Raw genomic sequence first — 21899 nt, forward strand, 5'->3', positions numbered from 1 at the left:
GCCTATGGACATTTGCAACACCAGAGGAGTCGCCAATGCATCGCCGGCTTTGGAGGGGAGCTCTTTTTGCACCTTTTTTGAAGAGCCCCATGTCATTTATTGTAATTGTTTTTGTAATTGGATTGACATATCGGCAATAAAGAATTCAAAACCGCGTACCGTATCCGTTACATATTAAAATGTCTCAATTCGCGATAACTTTGGTCTAAAATTATATAGATATTATTTTTTTAAATAGTTATTTAGTTACTATTTTCAATTGGGTTGAAATATCGGCAATAAAGAAATTAGAACCACGTATCATGCACAATACAAGGTTATACAGGGTGAATTTTTCAAATAGGCTTTCAGGGCCAAATCCGATTCTTTCCTTTGGTTTGTCATTTATCATTACTTCCCAGAATTTGATTCTTATAAGCGACACTATCAGGTAGTGGAATAATATAGAGGGTGTATTTTTTCAAAGTGATCTCGTTCGATTCCCGGCTAGGGAAAAAGATATTTTAAAAACAAATGATATCATTTTAGTTTTTATCAAAATCGACCTCGTGAGTCCTTTCAGCATTTTTTATTCATCCTGTATATTAAAATGTCTCAATTCCGCGATAATTTTAGTCAAATCATATAAGTATTATTTCTTTATTTAGTTACTATTTGCAATTGGGTTGAAATATCAGCAATATAGAAATTAAAACCGTGTATCATGTATAGTCCACGTAAAACTGCTAGTCCGCTCTGAATATAGAAATGAATCGTGTCGCCATAGCAAATTGTATGGCTGCACCTGCTCGCAACAACTTCAGAGCGGACTAGCAGTTTGGTGCGGACTATACATACGATACGCGGTTATATATGAAAATGTCTCAATTCCGCGATAATTTTAGTCTAAAATCATATAGGTAAAATACCTATATCATTATTTAGTCATTTTTAAGATATTTTCGTAAATCATTTACATTTGCTTTCATAAAACACTAACTTAATCGTCATTAGAATCGCAAGTTACAGGTAAATCTTAAGGAATAATCAATTAGCTTTTCAAATTTAATACAACAGCTCCTAAAAATATTATGTTTTAATTTTGTTTCATTAAAAAATGTAATAAATTTAAAACACTCATGATTTTTTTGACAAAATTTTTGAAATAGTGACGTCATGTTCAAAGTTTTCGACATTTTCGACAATTTTGTCGAAACTCTTGAACTCGTGTTGTTTTTTTCTGTTCTCGACGAATTGTTTAATAAATTGTATCTACATTTATGTCTTCAATTTTTAATATTTTTCATTATAAAATGTAAAACATCACCTGTACTTACGATTTTTTCACCTGAATTATTTTTAATTATAAAAATCTAATCCATCTTATATGCACCAACGATTTTTTCACCCAAATTATATTTTTTATTAAAAAAAAACAGGTTTTTTTTATACACTTGCAATGTTTTTTCGACAAAATTATTGTTCAATTCAAAATCGTTCAACCTGTTTTTACCAACCTCTCTCAGCTGAAAAATTCCAAAACTTTCCAAAAACCTACTCATGCACCGACATATCAACCGCATTACCCTCCGCGACATTCCTCTCTCCATCCTCCTCGCTCGACACTTGCCCGGAGAGCGACAGGAAATGCTTCCCGAACTCCACGTCACCGTCAAACGTGACGTCATGTTCAACGTTTTCGACATTCTCGACAATCTTGTCGTAACTCTTGAACTCTCGCTGTTTTTTGCTGTTCTCGACGAACTGTTTCAGTTGTTGGGGCATCGGGAATGAGGACTTGATGTGGCACCGCTTCATCCAGTTCCTGAGGGACTTGCGCGGGACTTTGTGGGTCTGCGCCGCTCTGGAACGAACCGGATTGAACTGGTTTTAACCGGATTACGATATACAAATGTTTTGAACTGAATATGAATAATGTAACATGTTTAAAAACATAGATTATGGTTTTTATAATGAAAATGGGTATTATAAAAATAGATAATTCACGTGGCACATTGTTGTGACTGGTCTATTCGCAGAGGGTTCCAGGTTCGATCCCAAGAGGCAAATTAATTACAACATTAGATGCTTTCTCTGGGTATGTATGGCTGTGTACTCATTTTTGTTTGTGTGGCAACGTCACACCAATTCTTGTATGGTGATAAGAAGATTTTTTAAATATCAAATTAAAGTAGCAGGCGAGCATGCAGTCCACCTGATAGTAAGTGGTTACTGCCGCCATAGACATTTGTAATCAACCATAGATAGGATTAGTTTCCTACCTGAGGTCGGCCACAGATGCGCCGCTACCCCTGAGGACTAAGCTGGAACACCTCGGGTCAGTATGTCTGCCTTACCACACTTCAAACCAGAACATAGCAGCGCTTAACTTTACTATTTGTAAAAAAATATTCCTAAAAATCAACTCACCTGTATATACTCCCGCCCTTTTTGACATCCATCAGGGCTGCCCACATCGCCTCATTCGAGTACCGTCTGTTAGGGTTGAACTTCCCCATCATCACCCGTTCTAGATCCTTGCGCGACAACCCTGAAGAGCTGACCTCTTTCCCCTCCAAAAATTGATCTAGATCTGCCTTTAGGACTGTTTCACCAATATCTACATTTTTGTCTTTAAAAATGGGTGGTCGCCCCCTCCTCCGAATGGGGGGAGATTTTTCTATCTTCGTATATGTCTCTTTGGGGATGTTCTTCGGGATTAGTTCAACTTCAGACTTAGACGTTTTTATGTCTAGCTTTTTTTTTATTTGACTCGCTTTGAGCAACGATACTTCGAGCTCCCCGTTCTGTTCTAGCCACGATTTGTAGTAATCATTTTCGGATTTTTGTGTATATTCATCTGTGTTTAAACCATATTTATTAAACTCTTTCTGTATTTCGGTAGCGTTCATTTTTGACAAACGGTTTATGTATTCGGAGTTCGCTTTCGCTAAATTTTGAAGTTTCGTTTGAAAAAACAACTCACTCTCCGGTTTCACTCTTATGTAGTTATGTCCTGAAAAATGTATCATCAGTTAGAAAATTCTAGACCTTAAATTTTAATACTTTATTCAAAAAAAGAAACATAAAATTCGAATACATTCAAAATTCGAACCATGAATGTCTTTGACGGTAAAAAAAGAAAAAAAAAACGACAAATGACATGTCTGTAAGATTGCCTTAAATAAAAAAAAATCTACTGAAACCATTTTTGAAAAAATAAAAAAAAACATTCATGGTTCAAACTACAAGCTTCAGTCCGACAAACTTTTCTGCGTGTGTGGCGTTTTTAAAAAACAAAAAAAACAATTTTCCAAACAAAATATTTTTTTTAATTTCTACTTTAATTTTATGAAATTACGATCTTAAAAACAAGATCTTATATTATACATTACTAATATGAATAAAGAATAAATTTTCAAATTATTATTCGTAGTAATATATTAAAAAATGAAAAATAAAATCATTAAGAATTTCCCACTTTGTAGGCAGTTTCGACAACCTGGCAACATTATAACCAGTGGCGCCTCCACACACAGAAAACTTCGTCAAACTATACTAATTAATTTAATTAATTTCATATCATTTAATATAATAAATCGGCCTACCTTACAGACATTCATTTCCTAAGACAATATCCATTCACAATATGATCTTCTTTATCTATGGTTTGCACTATGGTCGTTTTTTTTTTAAATCACAATAACCGCGACGTACGTCCAATGAAATTAGAAAATATTTTCAAAAAAATAAAATAAAAATCAAAGCAAGTGACAAAAAGAAGTCACATTGCAAATAAACATTGATAGGTTTTTTTTGGAAAAAATAATAAAATAATTGAAAATAATAGTAATAATAATAGGGTTTATATTATTAATAATTATTATCATGACTTACCAGAGGGCTGTGCTAGGCTGCTGCTAGGTTTTCCGGGTTCCTCATCCTGAAAAAATTAAACAAATAAATTTTCAATTTGAATATACACGGTGAATTTTTCAAATAGGCCTTCAGGGCCAAATCCGAAACTATAAGGACTAGCAAAAATGCTGAAAGGAGTTACGAGGCCGATTTTAATAAAAACTAAAACCGCATCATTTTTTTTTCAAAATATCTTTTTCCGTAGTCGGGAATCGAATTAGCTCATTTTGAAAAACAAACAAAAAATACACCCTCTATCTGAATCCACTATCTGATAGTGTCACTTATAAGGATCAAATTCTGGAAAGTAATGTTATGTGACAAATTAAAGGAAAAGGAAAACTTTGAAGAAAAATGCCTGGATAAGTATGTCTCCCTTACCACACTTCAAACCAGAACACAGCAGCGTTACACTGCTGTTATAACAGAAATAGGTTACATAATACATATTATACACATATATATAAAGCTAATATAATAAATTAATACATTCTTTTAATTATTTAATGAATATCTAGAAATGATTACCGGGTTGCTAATTTAATTAATTAACATTTTCTGCTCGTATTTTTAATTATTCAGTGTAAATGTTACCTGTAATCGTTTTTAAGCCTATGTATGTCTACACTAATATTATAAAGAGGAAAACTTTGTTTGTTTGGTTATAATGAATAGGCTCAGAAACTACTGGACCGATTTTAAAAATTCTTTCACCAATCGAAAGCTAAATTATCCACGAGTAACATAGGCTATATTTTATGAATATATTTGATAAATAGATGTTGAGGCGGTACAAAGTTTGCCGGGTCAGCTAGTATTAAATAAATAAATAAAAATATGAGCGTGGTAGGCTAAGATGACGTCATACCTCATTATAATCCATATTGTCGTTATCCAGTTCGCCGTAATACAATCCATCTTCTTCCACAGTCTCTTCTTTAACTTCAGCTCGTTCTTCGGGCTTCATCTTCTTGGGGCCGTTTGTTGTGTTGTTGTTGGGTGGGGGCGCCGGCTTCTGTTGTTGGGGGGTTGGGCCTGGAAACAACAACTTTGTTGTTGAGAATTAAGGTACATTATGTTTGAGTTTGGTTACAAAACTCTTCACTAATCCAACGGTAGTTATTTCTATACTAATACAGGTTTTACAAAAAATATTGTTGGGTTAGAAGGTACTTTAACCCCTTAGGGGATCAATTTCCAAAAATCCCTTAGCCCAGTAACATTAAACATATTATTCCATTGCAAAACATGTGCTTCTATATTTTTTACCAACGAATTCTGGCATCAATTATTGAAGTCGGACATAATAAAAATAATGATGAACTGAAGAACATGAAGTTGATTAGAAAATATTGCAAAACTTGCAAAGTTTAGAAATATTACATAAACTTTCATCATCATCATCATCATCATCAACCCATTACTGTCCCACTGCTGGGCGCGGGTCTCCTCTCAAAATGAGAAGGATTAGGCCATAGTCCACCGCGCTGGCCAAGTGCATATTGGTAGACTTCACATACCTTTGAGATTTTTTTTATAAATCTCTCAGGTATGCAGGTTTCCTCACGATGTTTTCCTTCACCGTTCAGCAAGTGATAATTAATTTCTAATACGCACATAACTTTGAAAAATCAGAGGTGCGTACCTAGGATTTGAACCTTGAACCTCTCGATCGAGAGGCCGAGTTTCTTAACCACTAGGCTATTACTGCTAAAACTTTTAGATATTGCAATTCGTTTTGTAATATTTACTAGAAAATTTAATGGACTCAATTTATAAAAAAATGTGGCAAATTTCGTAAGTATTAAAAAAATAAAACTAAATGTTAATCTCAATCCTAGCTAATTTTATAAATGCAAATATGAGGTTGTTTGTCCGGTACACTTTCACGTTCTAACTAGCAAGCAGATTGTTATGAAATTTTGTACACTTGTAAATTTTGTATTTTTTTACGTTAAGTAAAGGGCATAGGGTACTTTTAATCCCAAAAAAAGTACCGTTCCCGAGGTATAGATAAAGACTCTGACCGCAAGCGAAGCTGCAAGTAAAACCTAGTAGTTAATAAAGACAAAATATAACCAGATTATAATCATCATTAATTTCATTTAATTTAATTTATCTAAGTTCTTATTAATTGTATAATGTATATTCTTATCTTTAAGATAATCATATTTAATTTCATTATATATTTCATTTTATTAGAGCGTCAATTCTGTAAATGCCGTGTTCACCTATAATTGTGGGTACACGACAAATTTTTCTAACTTTTGCAATGTAATTTATATAAGTGTATACTACGTTGGTGAACCTTTAATTAATAAATATATACAGGGTGAATTTTTAAAACGGGCCTTCAGGGCCAAATCCGAAACTATAAGGATTAGCGAAAAATGCTAAAAGGAGTTACGAGGCCGATTTTTATAAAAACTAAAACTGCATCATTACTTTTTTAAAATAACTTTTTCCCTAGCCGGGAATCGAACGAGTTCATTTTGAAAAAAAATGCACCCTCTATATTATTCCACTATCTGATAGTGTTGCTTATAAGGATCAAAATCTGGAAAGTAATGATAAATGACAAACTAAAGGAAAAGCCTCAATTTTAAGAAAATACATATTTTTTCATATTAATTTGGCAGTTAAGTTCCCGCCATTCATCAATTTAAACATTTCGTGTCTTAACATTTTTTTTGGCTCAATGTTTCTAATCATTCGAAATGGATGTTTTGTTTCCCAATAATTTATATTTTTATGTCCGACTTAGCTAAGGTTATTTTTAGGACCATTAAAATAGATTTACTTGCTATGGGCGGAGTTTCGTTTAATACAGATGTAAAGTTGACAATTTGCGAGAATTACTTTTTAGAGTCAAATCCGAGTGATTACTAAAAAAAGAGATATAGAAAATCATATTTAACGTTGAAACGAAGTTGTAAACAACAAACAATAAGAATTTACTATTTAATCAGTTATCTATTTTCATTATAAAACAAATCCTAAAAACGGCGGTAACTTATTTGCCAAACTATTACTTTCTCATACTAAGCCGTATGTCATAGTCATAACATCGAATAATTAGTTGATTAACCAACAAATTCTTCAATGGTATGACTTATGTCTGTTTCTAAAGAATTATACATAAATCATTTGTTATGTATAATCCTTAAGGATTAGTATGCCAATGTATGGAAAAATACGTATTTTCTTCAAAATTTTCCTTTTCCTTTAATTTGTCACATAACATTACTTCCCAGAATTTGATCCTTATAAGCGACAATATCAGATAGTGGAATAATATAGAGGTGTAATTTTTTTCAAAATGAACTCGTTCGATTCCCGGCTAAGGAAAAAAATACTTTAAAAAACTAATGATGCAGTTTTAGTTTTTATCAAAATCGGCCTCGTAACTCCTTTCAGCATTTTTCGCTAATCCTCATAGTTTCGGATTTGGCCCTGAAGGCCCGTTTTAAAAATTCACCCTGTATATATTAGCCTCACCGTTGACGGGGTTGTCTCGTTGCGCGGCGGCGAGCAAGGCCTCCGAGGCCACGGTGAAGTCCTTCGCGTCCTTCGTCACGTCCGTTGGGAGACTTCCATTGTCCGTTGAACAGAGGCCTGGATCAAAATTGATGATTACGGTAACATTTCACTCGCGTTTAACACGGAAACCTTATTATTTTTCTAAAACAAAAGTAGCCTGTTCAGACTTAGAACGTTAACTAATTGCCAGTTAAAGACCCGTCAAAATCGGTTCAGCCGTTTCGGAGATAAGCTGGAACATACCGACAGACAAAAACTAAAGATTTTTGTAACATTTATCCTATATAATTTCATATGGGAGACGCTTCAAGTAAGTAGCTAATGAGTAATCCTCAATGTTCAAACTCAATGGTAGATCATTACGGACCTCTGTTGAAAAATAATGCTTTTTTGAGCTATACACAAATATAGCGCTTTTGAAACTCAGAAGTGGCAACACTGACGCACATATGCCAGGATGTCAGCTGATTAAAACTGTCAATATACCGAGTATAATATACATTTTTTAACTTTCTGTTTGTAACAAAATATTTTAACCATACAATCTAATTCCTATTAAATACGTGAAAACTCGAAAGGGAGGGTGGGGGTTCTTAGAAAATACTATGATTGGTCACTAAGTGGTAAGAGAGGGTTAAAAAATTAAAAAATACAGGTCACATAGTATGGTAGGTTTCCAAACCTTATGTTAGGTTATCATTATGTTACAGTACCTCTGATTTGCAGCGCCTCAGCGGACCGCAGCAGGCTGGGCAGCTCCTCCTGCGTCACGTTCACCTCGCCCTTGTACATGAAGTCCACTAACGCTTGCATTTCGCTGAACCTGCGACAGGATACATACAAAATTGACAAATTTATTAAACATTCGACAAAACACAACCAATACAGTCAAATTGCAAAAAATAACAAATAAAAAATGGAATAAACAAAAACAAAATGCTAATCGATGTTATAATACATTTCTAGAATATTAGTAAACAGAAAGACAGTAACGCAATCTATAGGTAATTTTAAATGTTGCCTGTAGCGCCATGATCATTTATCCATTAGTTAGATGATACATTAGTCGATCCGGTTCAAAGGACCAAGAAAATATCAGGTAATTCATGAAGACGTAATACGCGCAATGTTATTTTATTACGATAATGCATTAAATAATATTGAAAATCAAACATGATATTCATTTGTGTATATCTGGCTCGAAGGACCATCAAAATTAATTTACACCACACGATAGTGTATTTTTTTATTTTATTTTATAAATTCATATAGAGGTGGTGGCGAAAATTAGTAATGAAACATTTTTACTCACGCATTATTACAATTAAGTGATGATTTGGCTCGAAGGACCAAAAACCATGACGTCACCAACTCACCGCATGTCCCTCATCAGCATGATCAGGTACTTGCAGAGGTTCTGCAGCTGGCAGTGAAAGACCGAATGTATGGGCAGAGGCAGGATCAACATTCTATGGCGTCACCAACTCACCGCATGTCCCCCATGACCGCAATGAGATCCTCACAGGGGTTCTGTAGCAGGTAAGGTAGACCTAATGTAAGGAGAGAGAATTTTAGCGAGCGGCACACTATGACGTCACCAACTCACCGCATGTCACGCATGAGCACGATCAGGTACTTGCAGAGGCTCTGCAGCAGGCGAGGAAGACGGAATGTAGGGGAGAGGGTGGAGCAGCACACTATGACGTAACCAACTCACCGCATGTCCCTCACCAGCACGATCAGGTACTTGCAGAGGTTCTGCAGCTGGCAGTGGAAGCCCAAATGCACGGGACAAAGGGGAGCAACATTCTATGACGTCACCAACTCACCGCAGGTCCCTCATGAGCCCAATGAGGTCCTCACAGGGGTTCCGCAGCAGGTGAGGAAGACCTAATGCAAGGAGAGGTGGGAGTAGCACACTATGACGTCATCAACTCACCGCATGTCCCTCATGAGCATGATGGGGTGCTTGCAGGGATTCTGTAGTAGGTAGTGGATGACCTAATGTAAGGATAGAGTTGAGCAGCACACCATGACGTCATCAACTCACCGCATGTCATGTATGAGCACGACCAGGTACTTGCAGAACTTCTGCAGCTGGCAATGGAAGACCGAATAATGTAGAAAAGAGGGGAGCAACTATACTATGACGTCACCAACTCACCGCATATCCCGCATCAGCACGATGGGGTGCTTGCAGGGGTTCTGCAGCAGCAGGCGCTCGAGGTACGCGGAGCAGGCGCTCAGCACCAGCTTGTGGCAGCGCAGCTGACGGGACTCGCACGCGAGCGTCACGTCCGCGAACTGCTCCGTCAGCAGCAGCCGGGGGAAGACCGACTGCAAGAGGCAGAGGATATACTTTTAAGAGTTTGATCTTGATAGAACCCTGTGGTTTGTCTCTGGCGGCACCAGCGTCACACTTATTTCTACCTGATCATAGCAATTGTAGGTCCTCCTGTATTCTAGTTTGAAAAATGTGGTAGGAGAGACATATTTTCCGCGGGTTTTTAACTTAGTCCATGGGCAAGCTCTGGTAAGAATCTAATGTTTTTTTGGAGTTGATTACAGATGTTCGTGGGCGACAGTAACCACTTACTATAAGGTGAATTGCATGCTCTTCTGGTTGTTCTTTATTATAAAAAAATAACCATAAATATTCACCGTAAATTGGTGATACTCACTGATAACCCCTTAGGGGTTACATTTTAAAAAATGTTATTTTAAGTTACTTTAACAAATGAGTTAATTTGGTAAACTTTATTATTATTTGTCATAATAAAGCTACAATTTTACAATTAATTGCATACTTAATAAATAAATATATTACCTGTAAATTTGTATGGTAGGAGTTCCATCTTACACAAAACTGTTGCGGGGGCAACGCCATCTTGTCATCAAAATCACCACAGGTTAAAAATATCAATTGTTTATCAAAAACATTATTATCTATACTCTTTGGCCGAAAACGTCAGTCCATCATAGATTAACACAGATTATATATAAAAATTGCACACAAGTCCACAAAGTTTTTTATTTTTTTATCACAGATCTATCTCTAAGAAATATTTTTAAAAATTTAAGTACATTGAATACTTGTTATAAGTAAGTAGAAACTGCTAGACTAGAATGTATATTATATATTTTAGTTTCAATACTGGAACTCTTCAATAAATAGCTTTCTTGGGTACCTGAAACAAAAACATATGTATTATTAATGACGTCATATCGTATCATGTACCTAAAAAATGATTTCTTCTGCGAAACATGCAATATTTGCATATGAGAGACACACACATCACATGCACAAACGATCACACACATTCATAAATATATACGTATAATTATGTACGCATTCTAGATTTAGAAGTCTAAAGGTGGTAGAACCCGCTGTGATTCGACTCCGGCGGCATCACCGCCACACCTATTTGTGTTATAACAGCAGTGTTAAGAGCTGCTGTGTTCTGGTTTGAAGGGTGTGGTAAGGGAGACATACTTTTCCCGCTTAGCCCTCAGAAGTAGTAGCACATCTATGGCTGACCTCAGATAGGAATCTAATCTTATCTAGTTGATTACAGATTTAATGGGCGGCAGTAGCTTACCATCAGGTGGACTGACTTGTATTATAAAAAATGTGCCCCTAAACTATAATCATCATCATCATCATCATCATCAACGCATCACTGTCCCACTGCTGGGCACGGGTCTCCTCTCAGAATGAGAAGGATCAGGCCATAGTCCACCGCGCTGGCCAAGTGCGTATTGGTAGACTTCACATACCTTTAAGACTTTTATCTCTCAGGTATGCAGGTTTCCTCACGATGTTTTCCTTCACCGTTTAAGCAAGTGATAATTAATTTCTAATACGCACATAAATTTGAAAATCAGAGGTCTGAAATTTGAACCTCGGACCCCCTCGATCGAGAGGCCGCGTTTCTTAACCGCTAGGCTATCACTGCTTAACTATAATAATGACCTCTATTTAAATCATTCCTCGTTCCCTACGAATGCAAGTACGAGTACAAACCATTTTTCAAAATTCAAAAAAATGTATACAAGTCTTCAATCACTAATTTAGTGATCGAAGATACAAGTGCACATTTTTACAACGAAACACACATGCACATGTAGTAATACAACATAAACTCACACATACATGAACGAAAACATGTGTTTATAAAGACGGGATTTTCAAATGACGCTGTTTCTATCTTACTTTGTTAAGAGCTGTGTATTTCACAAGGTCACGAAAGCTCTTTAAAAAAATAATACTTGCACGTAAAATAAAATCTTATATATAAAATTCTCGTGTCACAATGTTAGTTACCGTACTCCTCCGAAACGGCTATACCGATTATCACCAAATTTTATATGCATATTCTGGAGGTCTGAGAATCGGCTACTATCTATTTTTCATAACCCTAAGTGATAAGGGTTGTTCACGCTTAACATTTTTTTATATATATGGCAACATAACGTTTGCCGGGTCAGCAAGTAAAATTATAGATGAATTTTGAAAATAAATGGCGGTCGCCATAGACAAAACCCGCTATTTTTCTGCGTTTTTAGCTTTATCTATTGATCCGTAATAGGTAGAAAATTCAAATATTCTCAATGCATTTACTGCTAAAATAACAAATACTAAAAAATAATATATAAAAATGAAAATTTAGTACGGAAGACTTCATGTTCTTGCACTTGAGCAATAAAATAAATTCATTAAAAACTTAAAAAAAATCAACATTACAATTTTTTTATATTATTTACAGTAATTCTCAAATCCACTCTTAAACAGCGCGCTTAACACAAATGTCGCGCCAGAGCGAGACGGATATACGTCGGAAGCCTCCCCTACTAAAGTTGCAAACAAAAAAGTTGAACATAAAAATCGATAGGGCGCGCTGGAGGGCCCGCGGCCCTACGGCGGGTGGGATCGACCCCTTAATTATCTACCGTAAGTTTTATAAAGTAGCTTTTACCCACAGCTTCGCTCGCGGTCAAAGGTTTTATCTATCCTTCGGGAGCTAACCCTTTCGGGATAGAAGGTATAGTCCGCGTAAAACTGCAAGTCCGCTCTGAATATAGAAGTGAATTTCGTCGCTACAGTAAATTGTATGACTACATCTGCTCGCAACAACTTCAGAGCGGACTAGCAGTTTGGCGGGGACTATACCCTATATCCTTTTCTGAACCCCTGACAACGTGTGTACAAAATTTCATGACAATCGGTTATGTAGTTAAGGCGTGAAGGTGGAACAAACAAACACACATTCGCATTTACAATATTAGTTAGGGAGTTTTTGATAATAGTATGGGAGTAGCAGACAAGCATGTCGTCCGCTTGATGGTATAGTACGCGCCAAACTGCTAGTCCGCTCTGAAGTTGTTGCGAGCAGGTGTAATCATACAATTTGCTATGGCGACGCGATTCATTTCTATATTCAGAGCGGGCTAGCAGTTTTACGCGGACTATAAGTGGCTACTGCCGCCCTTGTACATCTGGAAAACCCCAGATAAGATTAACTTACTACCTGAGGTCGGCCACAGATACGCCGCTACCCCTGAGGACTAAACTGGAACGCCTCGGAAAAGCATGTCTCCCTTACCATACATCAAACCAGAACACAGCAGCGCTACACTGCTGTTATAACAGAAATAGGCGTGGCGGTGGCGCCGCTGGAGTTGAACAACATATTCCGTTCTAACAAAAGATGTTAATACTATTGCCCTGTATTTTTAGGGTTCCATACTCAAAGGGTAAAAACGGAACGCTATTACTAAGCCTTCGCTATTTGTCCGTCTGTAACAGGGCTCTATCTCGTGAACCGTCATAGATCACAGTTGAAATTATTACAGAGTATGTATAATGATGGCTGGGATAGCAACAAAAATACTAAAAAAAATATGAAAATAAATAGGCGTCGCTATACAAGAAAAAGCTATTTTTCGACGTTTTTCGCTTTATCTAACAAACCATAATAGGTATACAGTTCAAATTTTCACAATGCATTCACTTTTATAGCTGCTATAATAGAAAATAACAAAAATTAAGAAAAAAATAAAAAATTGGTACGGAACACTCTGTCTCTGAGTACGACTTGTACTTGGCCAGTTTTTTATATTTGTATTCAATTCACTTTTTATGCATACTGAATACAAACCCCACATTTCTATGCAGACAGCGATTTTGCAAAAGGGATACGCTTACTGTAGTAGCCTAAGAATAATATTTAACTTAGACATATCCAAGACTATTATTTTCAAAAAACTTATTTCAACTTGTAGGACATTTACGGTTTTATTTTTTAAAATGTTTAATTCTTCTGTTAGGAAATCATCGAAGTTTGTTCTTATAATATAGGAGTAGCAGACGAGCATGCAGTTCACCTGATGGTAAGTGGCTACTGTCACCGACATCAATCCTAGATAAGATCAGTCCTACTTGAGGTCATATATGATACTGAGCAAACCCTGTGTGGTTCGACTCCGGCGGCACCACCGCCACACCTATTTCTACCTAACAACAGCAGTGTTAAACGCTGTATTCTGAAGGGTGTGGTAAGGGAGACAAACTTTTCCCAAGCATTCCAGCTTGGTCCTCATAGGTAGCGGTGCATTTCTGGGCGACCTTAGGTAGGAATCTAATCTTAACTGGGTTTGATTACAGATGTCCCTGGCAGCTTACCATCAGGTGGACTGCATGCTTGTCTGCTACTCCTATATTATAAAGTGGGTTTTATATTATAACTAGCTGACCCGGCAAATGTTGTGTTGTCATATAAATAAAAAAATGTTAAGGGTGAACAACCCTTATCACTTAGGGGTATGAAGAATAGATAGTAGCCGATTCTCAGACCTACTGAAAATGCATATAAAATTTGGTGAAAATCGTTAAAGCCGTTTCTGAGGAGTACGGTAACTAACATTGTGACACGACAATCAATATAAGATATGGATAGCATAATCCAAGTCTGAATTAAATACCAAACCCAACTGCGTGTAAGCAAGGAAATATTAGACAGCGTTATTCAAAAAAACCAAGTTCCCGTCTCCAGACTTGGAGCAGAGCACGGGGGTCCGGGCGTCGACCCTAGGGGCGCTCCCGAAATAGCCCGGGCGGGGGTCCCTACCACCTGCTATAGTTATATTTGGTTTGAGGCCAACACGCCACGCTTCTCCGAATCGTATCTGTACTTGCAGCGGATTTGAGACGCGAATTTCTGATTTCGCTAAGTTCAATAATAAGATGGAGAGAACGTGTTATGTAATAAATAATTTAATAAACATACGTATTGGTAATTAATAATAATAATCTAATTAATTTATTTACATATAATTACGTTAATAATAAATTTACAAAGTATATCACAATTGAAATTATATAAAAATAGAAATATACGTGTTGGTAATTAATAATAATAATGTGCATTTTGTTTACATATAATAATTACATTAATAATAAATTTACAAACTACCAATATCACAATTGTTTTCTTTTTAAATAGAAATAAGCTACAATATTTTAAGTTAAATTTAAAAACCTAAATCCAAATAATAATAATAATTGGTAATAAAACGTATAAAGATTGGTACGAAAAAATATAATCACAGTTGCGAGAATTTATAAATAAAAATTCGGCAAGTGCGTTACTAACATTAATAATAAATAATAATTGTTAATTAAACATATAAAAATTGATACGAAAAATATAATCTCGAAGTTGCGAGAATTAATAAACAAAAATTCGCCAACTGCATTTCGACGTCGCGAAAGGAGGATTCCGTACAATCAAATTTTTAATATTTGTCAAATCACTTGAAAAAACACATTCATTGTGAAAAGTATACTGATTAAGGTCCTATAAGCCAAATAACACAGAAAATACCGGTCTCTTGTATGAATAATCCCCTTTTTTTTAGTATTAAATATTGCTATATCCACGGTTATACGAGTACATATACTCTGTAAAAAATTCACGTGTCTATCTATTACGATTTAAGGGACAGTCCTGTGACAGACGAAGAAACTGCGAAGGTTTAGTAATAAGTCTCATAGTCCTAAAAACATTTTTCATACGTCTGATTTGATTTAAAAGGGTAATGTTTTTCGTGTTTGTATGTACGTCTAATTCTTTATCACACATTGCAGCTCAAACAGCTTGACAGATTAACATATGAGGTGTCGTTGGATTCGGATAAATTGTGGGAGTGACATAGACTATATTTAAGCGGTCGAGTTTTTTTTTGTTTTAACAATAACTAGTCGTTAAGTACAGAACCCTAAACAGTTTTAAAATGCTCAATATGATTTGAACTAACATTTAACTAACATTAGTAAACCATTGTTAGTATTTTTCCTGTCAAGTAACGATAAAATCTTTTGGCATTATATCATTATTGTCTATTCTTTATTGGCCGTCTATTGAAAACAAAATCTTTTACGTTAAGACACACACACACAAACGCACACTCACACACACACACACACCAAGATGAATACACAAACACTCAAACAGAACAGAAATCGAAATGCTTCATTTAAATATGTCTTATATAGTTTCATCTAATAAAGATTTAAACTGGCTACTGAAGACCTAAGAGCTAATTTATTTTCCATTTATTTTGTAGGTGGTAGAGCCCTCTGTGGTTCGACTTCAGCGGCACCACCGCCACACCTATGTTTACCAATAGCAGAGTTAAGCGCTGTTGTGTTCTGGTTTGAAGGGTGTGTTAATTACATGCTTTTTTCTCGGGGGTTATCTGCAGTCAAGCTCAGATAGGAAACTAATCTTATGCGGAATTTATTATAGATGTCCATGACACAACCACTTACCATCAGGTGGATTGCATGCTCGTCTGCTACTGCTATTATACAACTAACTATCGCTCAGACCATTCAGCTGGTTTTACAAATATCTCAAAACAATTGTCTAGCCTCACAAAATTACTATACTATTGTGCAAATGACGTGAGCTGTGACGTCACAGTATTTTGGCATTCGCCGCCGTCAATAGGTGTGGTAAGTGACATCACTACAATACATCGTTGGGACCGATATTAAATTGGGACCTTTACCTTGAACAACTTTGGCTCTGATTCGGACTGATTCTAATTCTAATAGGCCTAAGGTAGGCCGTAATCGAATAGTTTATGATCATTATCATCATAATCATCAACAGAAGGGACAGTACCTTCTGAGCACGGGTCTCCTCTCAGAATGAGAAGGATTAGGCCATAGTCCACCGCGCAGGCCAAGTGCGTATTGGTAGACCTCACATACATTTCAAAACTTTTTTTAAGATTTATTAGGTATGTAAGAGTAGGTTTCCTCACGATGTTTTTTCACCGTTTAAGCTAGTGATATATAATTTCTAATAAGCACATAACTTTGAAAATCAGAGTTGCGTGCCTGGGCTTTGAACCTTGGAGTCTCGATCAAGAGGCAGAGTTTCTTAACCTGCTAGGCTATCTCTACATAGAAAGGCAAAACCCTAGATCAGGCCCTATAGTGACAGTTGCCCCTGGACCGTCGCAAGAGAGGACCGCTTCAATAGACGCTTATAAACTTTGACGTTTTCTTAAATTTTTACCGACAATATTTGTCCTTATATAATCTCTTCATCATTTTGTAAAATCATAGTTGAGTGCCTGGGATTCGATTGAGAAACAGAGTTTCAACCACGAGGCTATTGCTTTTTACGGCGAGGAACCCTAAAGTGTTAGTTCCAATAGCCGTTCGCCTTAATTTTTTTTTATTATTTAACCTAACGATTAAGCACACTTGCTACCTGATGGAAAGTCACCGTCGCCTATGGACATATGCACCACCAGAGTCGCCAATGCATCGCCGGCTTTGGAGGAGAGCTCTTTTAGCACCTTTGAAAAGCCCCATAGCGCCCCGGGTATACCTCAGGAGGAAGTTCATTCCACATCTTACACGTGGCAAGAATGTCCGTGCAAGTATCAAGTATGATTTAAGCCCACACCTGCCCAGCTGTGGGAAGAGAATACAATACGTAAACGTGACATTGTATGCATTACCATAATAATGGCTCATGGCCTTTGAGACTGACACTGCCCATAGGTTATGTAAATTTAAACCTTTTCAATGGTTTAAAAAAACGGATAAGTAGTGAGTTACGCGTGGAGAAGGTTCCGTACGATTTAACACTGAAAAACATGATCTCCTGTACGTAATGTATGGGAAATATGTGTACTAACTACAAATGTGAAGGTGGTAGAACCCTTTGTAGTTCGACTTCGGCGGCACCACCGCCACACCTATTTCTGAATAACAGCAGTGTTAGGCGCTGCTGTGTTCCACTTTGAAGGGTGTGGTAAGGGAGACAGACTTTTCCGAGGCGTTCCAGCTTAGTCCTCAGGGGTAGCGGCGCATCTGTGGCCGACCTCAGGTAGGAATATCTAATACTATCTGGGGTTGATTACAGATGTCCATGGGCGGTAGTAACCACTTAGCATTAGGTAGACTGCATGCGTCTGCTACTCCTATATTATAAAAATAATAAAAAAAAATAAGTATGTGCTTATAGGTTGACATCTTATAGATTTTTCTTTATTATTTAAGCAAAGACGTATAATTTTTTTTTTTTTTTCATAATTCTATTAATCTCAGTAATTTCGAAGATTAGGGGGGAGGATGGTTTAAATGGTCAATTTTCTGAGACAGACGGACGGAGAGACGCACGAGTGATCCTATAAGGGTTTCGGTTTTTGTTTTTTTTTTCGCACGGAACTCTAAAAAGGAATTTTAAGTTAAAGAAGTGATAAATGTTTGCCTTTCATTATATTTAGCGGGACACTGAACTACATACTAAGGTAGTAGGATAAGTTTTTGGATTTTAAAATAACTTATTTATGACTTAAGCCTGGCCTAGTGGTTAACAAACTCGGCCTCGATAGAGGGGACCGAGGTTCAAATCCCAGGAACGCACCTCTGGCCTTGGCCGGTGCAGTGGACTATGGTCTAATCCTTGTCATTCTGAGAGGAGACCCGTGCCCAGCAGTGGGACAGTAATGGGCTCATGATGATGATGCTAAAGTCTAGAATGTTTACGGAAAAAAGGTCGAAAGTAAGTTAAAATATGATTGCTTAGCAAAGTTTATTTTGAAAATTGACCACCTGAATATACTGCTGCGGACAGGTGTTTTAATTGGCTAGAGGGATTTTTTAAGATTTCCGACCATTTTGGACGAAAGGTCAAAACATAGGCGATAGAATATTTTCAAAAACTTTTGAGATTCGTATGAAAACTACGATAAGGCACTTCAGATATGTATGTCTTCTTAACACACCCTACAAACCAGAGCACAGCAGCGTTTAACACTGCTGTTATTAGGCAGAAATAAAAGTGGCGTTGGTGCTTCAAGAGTCGAGCCACAAAGTGTTCTTCAAAATAGCAATTTTCATTTATTACAACGACTGGCTTACATTTATGTGAAAGAAAATAACTAATTTAATTAAGTCACAAATTTCTCCGAATTCCGGTACTCTAGCGTGATAATATTATGCAGAATGCACATCGTTCAGTCAAAAGTAATGCTAATTGAGAAAATTACATCAAATTTGTTAAGTAGTTTTGTTGTTAGGGTTCCGTATTCAAAGGGTAAAACGGAACCCTTACTACGCCGCCGTCTGTCACAGGGCTCTATCTCCTGAACCGTAATAGATAGACACTTGAATTTTACAGAGTATGTATAACGGTGGCCGATATAACAACAACTATTCGAAATAAACAGCTTGAAAATAAATAGGGGTATATTTTTCCGCGTTTTTCGCCCCTCCTTGTGCAAGTTCGACTCGCACTTGGCCAATTATTTTCAAATAAATAGTAAATAAATACATATAACATTTTTAAATAAAGTATTTGGTTCCGATGGTTACAAAATTACCTTTCAGGAAATAAAAATATTTAAAAAATGTTTCGAACACGAAATACTAGTTATAACCAGTATGGTTCGACCGGGGTGGTACCACTGTCACATCTGTTAGCGTGAAGCAATTCTGCGTTCAGTGGAAGGGTGTGGACTGTGGACTGACTTACATCAGGCGACCATAGTCCTCAGTGGCAACCCATGTGATCGGCTTCAGGTAGAACCTGTTCTATATGGAGCTGGTTGGCCATGGGCGGCAGTAACCACTTACCATCAGGTGGATAGCATACTAATTTAATTTTATTATGATTGGTTCAATGGTTGAAATTATGTCCCATAGCTGGGCTCAGCAATGAGGTACTGGAGCATACTGCACCACGCTCTTTTTTTGTTAACGAGGGGCAATCCCTTCAAAAGGTACCCGGTGCCGTGGGAGCGATACGGGGTTATGTGGGACTCTTGCCGCACTGACACCCCCCGGTGAACGTCCTCGACGCTGCGTAGAGGACTCCGGGATCTCCAAAAGAACGCAACCGGAGTCCTCTAAGCATCTTGCCCCGTCAGGCTCTACCCTGATGAGTATAAAACTCGAAACCATCAAGTGTGTACGACGGTATGCGGCCACACATACCGCCCTTTCCGGGGTCGCTTACCGGGCGGTTCGAGCTCCCACTCTTGCCACCCTCGACCCCAGAAGCCCTCTTTTAGCCGCCTCTTACGACAGGCAGGAGATACCGTAGACCTATTCTGGTCCCGGAACTACAGGGACAGCTGCACCACGCTCTAACATTATTATAACCCGACATAAATAAGTACGTAAGTAGACGTAAACATTTTAAAATTCACAGAACAATGTGATAAGTAGGTTCCTTTTGACGTATTTGCTTATCACTCGAGGGTCTAAAGCAAATCTAGATCTGTAGATTACACAATTTATCGTAGACACTAAAACTGGGCCCCAAAACCAAGTATCTTATCGCCGTCAACATTTTTGACCGATAAAAATATAGAACATGTAAGACTCACCGCTCCAAAACGCACGAATAAGTCCCTACACGATGAATATCCCACTTAACTAATACATTTGATCCCAAAATAGTACAGACCCATATAGTATAAACAACCAACTGAGTCACTAAAGAACCAAACCTTAAAAAATCAATATTTAAACAATTACTCAAATCTATGTTTAGTACAAATGGTCGACGTCTGAAAAAACACTTTTCACAACAAACTAATGGTAAAAACTAAAGTTTTACACTCATTTATACTCACGAGAACGGACCGCGCAATACTCAGAACACCACATATGCAATTAGCTGTCTCGACGTTTTTTAACGATGAAAAATCAATAATTTTTAAGCACCAAATTGTTCATATTTTTCCATGAGCGCTTTCCTACGCGGTCTCGTTCACACCGCGAGTAAAAATGAAAAACTGTGCAAGGAAACTGTGTACGGGAAAGAGATGCATATACGTCACCGATTGTAAATAATGACCGACGGAATCACAACAAGCGAGCGAGACGGCTATCTTGAGCATTAATAAAAACAAGGGTGCGTTACGTAATCCACCAACTAATATCCAGATTCGGTACTCACCGTTTCTCGTGATATTTTCCTAGTTGAGGCGTCGCGGATCACGTTTTATTAATTATCAAAACATCGTGTATACATTTTGACGGCGACCGATCACCCGTCAAGCAACGCCATTTGCAATCACTTGCACTCGACTCGACTGACGAATTTGCTTCCTATATTCAGTGTTGCTAGCTCACTTTACCATTTACCCTAAATTAAGGCAGACCTAACAAGTAATCCATTTCGAATTAATTATTTTAATGTAATTTGTTTGGCATGACTAGAGAAAAATACGAAGATGTCAATGTAAACTACGTTATCCCATTGATACATAATATTATATTCAAAACCCATTATTCTCTTTTAATACAATAAAAGACCATAAAAGATTTTGATAACTAGTCTTACAAAAGTAGCGATAATAAGAAAATAAGTAAATTTTTTGTATGTATGCCAAGACTAATTCTACATTACATGCATAAATACAAACCACAAAATAATCGTATTTACACTATTAATATATGATGAATTTGTAATTAGTAAGAATATAATTCAACCTTTTTGAAAATTTAAATATGAATCCCTATGTGCTATTACTCCCAATTTAAAGGTAATCTTCTAAGCAACTGGCTACACTACGAATATATTACTACTTTTCAGTTTTCTGATAAGATTCTTCTTCAGAGATTTAAAATACGTTAAAGAAAGTTATTCTACATAGTTTTGTACCTGCTAAAGTAATTTCAGATCAATCTTTTGGTTCAAGTAGCGAAGAAACCTAGCGTGTATCACTAATTTGCCGTGACTAGACGCACGGTAGATATAACATGGTAACATTATACCGGCACATGTGACGGATTGGCGGGAAATTTTAAAAAAGATTTTCCTTTACGTACCTACGCAATACGTGTGTAATTAAATTTAAATAAAATTGTAGTATTAAATTTAATTGTGTAATGTACAATTTAAATAATGGCATTAATTACTTTAGTA

General features: G+C 36.7%; 1 protein-coding gene across 1 annotated transcript; it reads right to left on the bottom strand.

Moving 5' to 3' along the window:
• Positions 1 to 1488: 1488 nt before the first annotated feature.
• On the bottom strand, positions 1489 to 21059 carry LOC140756802 (uncharacterized). The gene is made up of 9 exons (XM_073092339.1): positions 20928 to 21059; positions 10265 to 10625; positions 9602 to 9774; positions 8151 to 8260; positions 7396 to 7512; positions 4766 to 4932; positions 3877 to 3922; positions 2410 to 2995; positions 1489 to 1843 (listed from the first exon to the last, which is right to left on the bottom strand). The coding sequence occupies exons 2-9, from the start codon at positions 10322 to 10324 to the stop codon at positions 1534 to 1536; spliced, it is 1569 nt and encodes a 522-aa protein (XP_072948440.1). The 5' UTR covers positions 10325 to 10625; positions 20928 to 21059; the 3' UTR covers positions 1489 to 1533.
• Between the last annotated feature and the right edge of the window lie 840 nt (positions 21060 to 21899).

The sequence above is a fragment of the Epargyreus clarus genome, unplaced genomic scaffold (assembly GCF_041222505.1).
Source record: "Epargyreus clarus isolate Ecla_fem2 unplaced genomic scaffold, WU_Ecla_fem_2.2 ptg000036l, whole genome shotgun sequence".
NCBI classification, from domain to species: domain Eukaryota; kingdom Metazoa; phylum Arthropoda; class Insecta; order Lepidoptera; family Hesperiidae; genus Epargyreus; species Epargyreus clarus.

Excerpts from the sequence above, each read along its gene's own strand:
- LOC140756802 (XM_073092339.1), bottom strand. The coding sequence starts at position 10,324 with ATGGCGTTGCCCCCGCAACAGTTTTGTGTAAGATGGAACTCCTACCAT. Across the intron at positions 8,261-9,601 it reads GTGCTGATGCGGGATATGCG|GTTCAGCGAAATGCAAGCGT; the intron begins GTGAGTTGGTGA and ends ATCCTGTCGCAG. Across the intron at positions 7,513-8,150 it reads TGAGGCGCTGCAAATCAGAG|GCCTCTGTTCAACGGACAAT; the intron begins GTACTGTAACAT and ends ATTTTGATCCAG.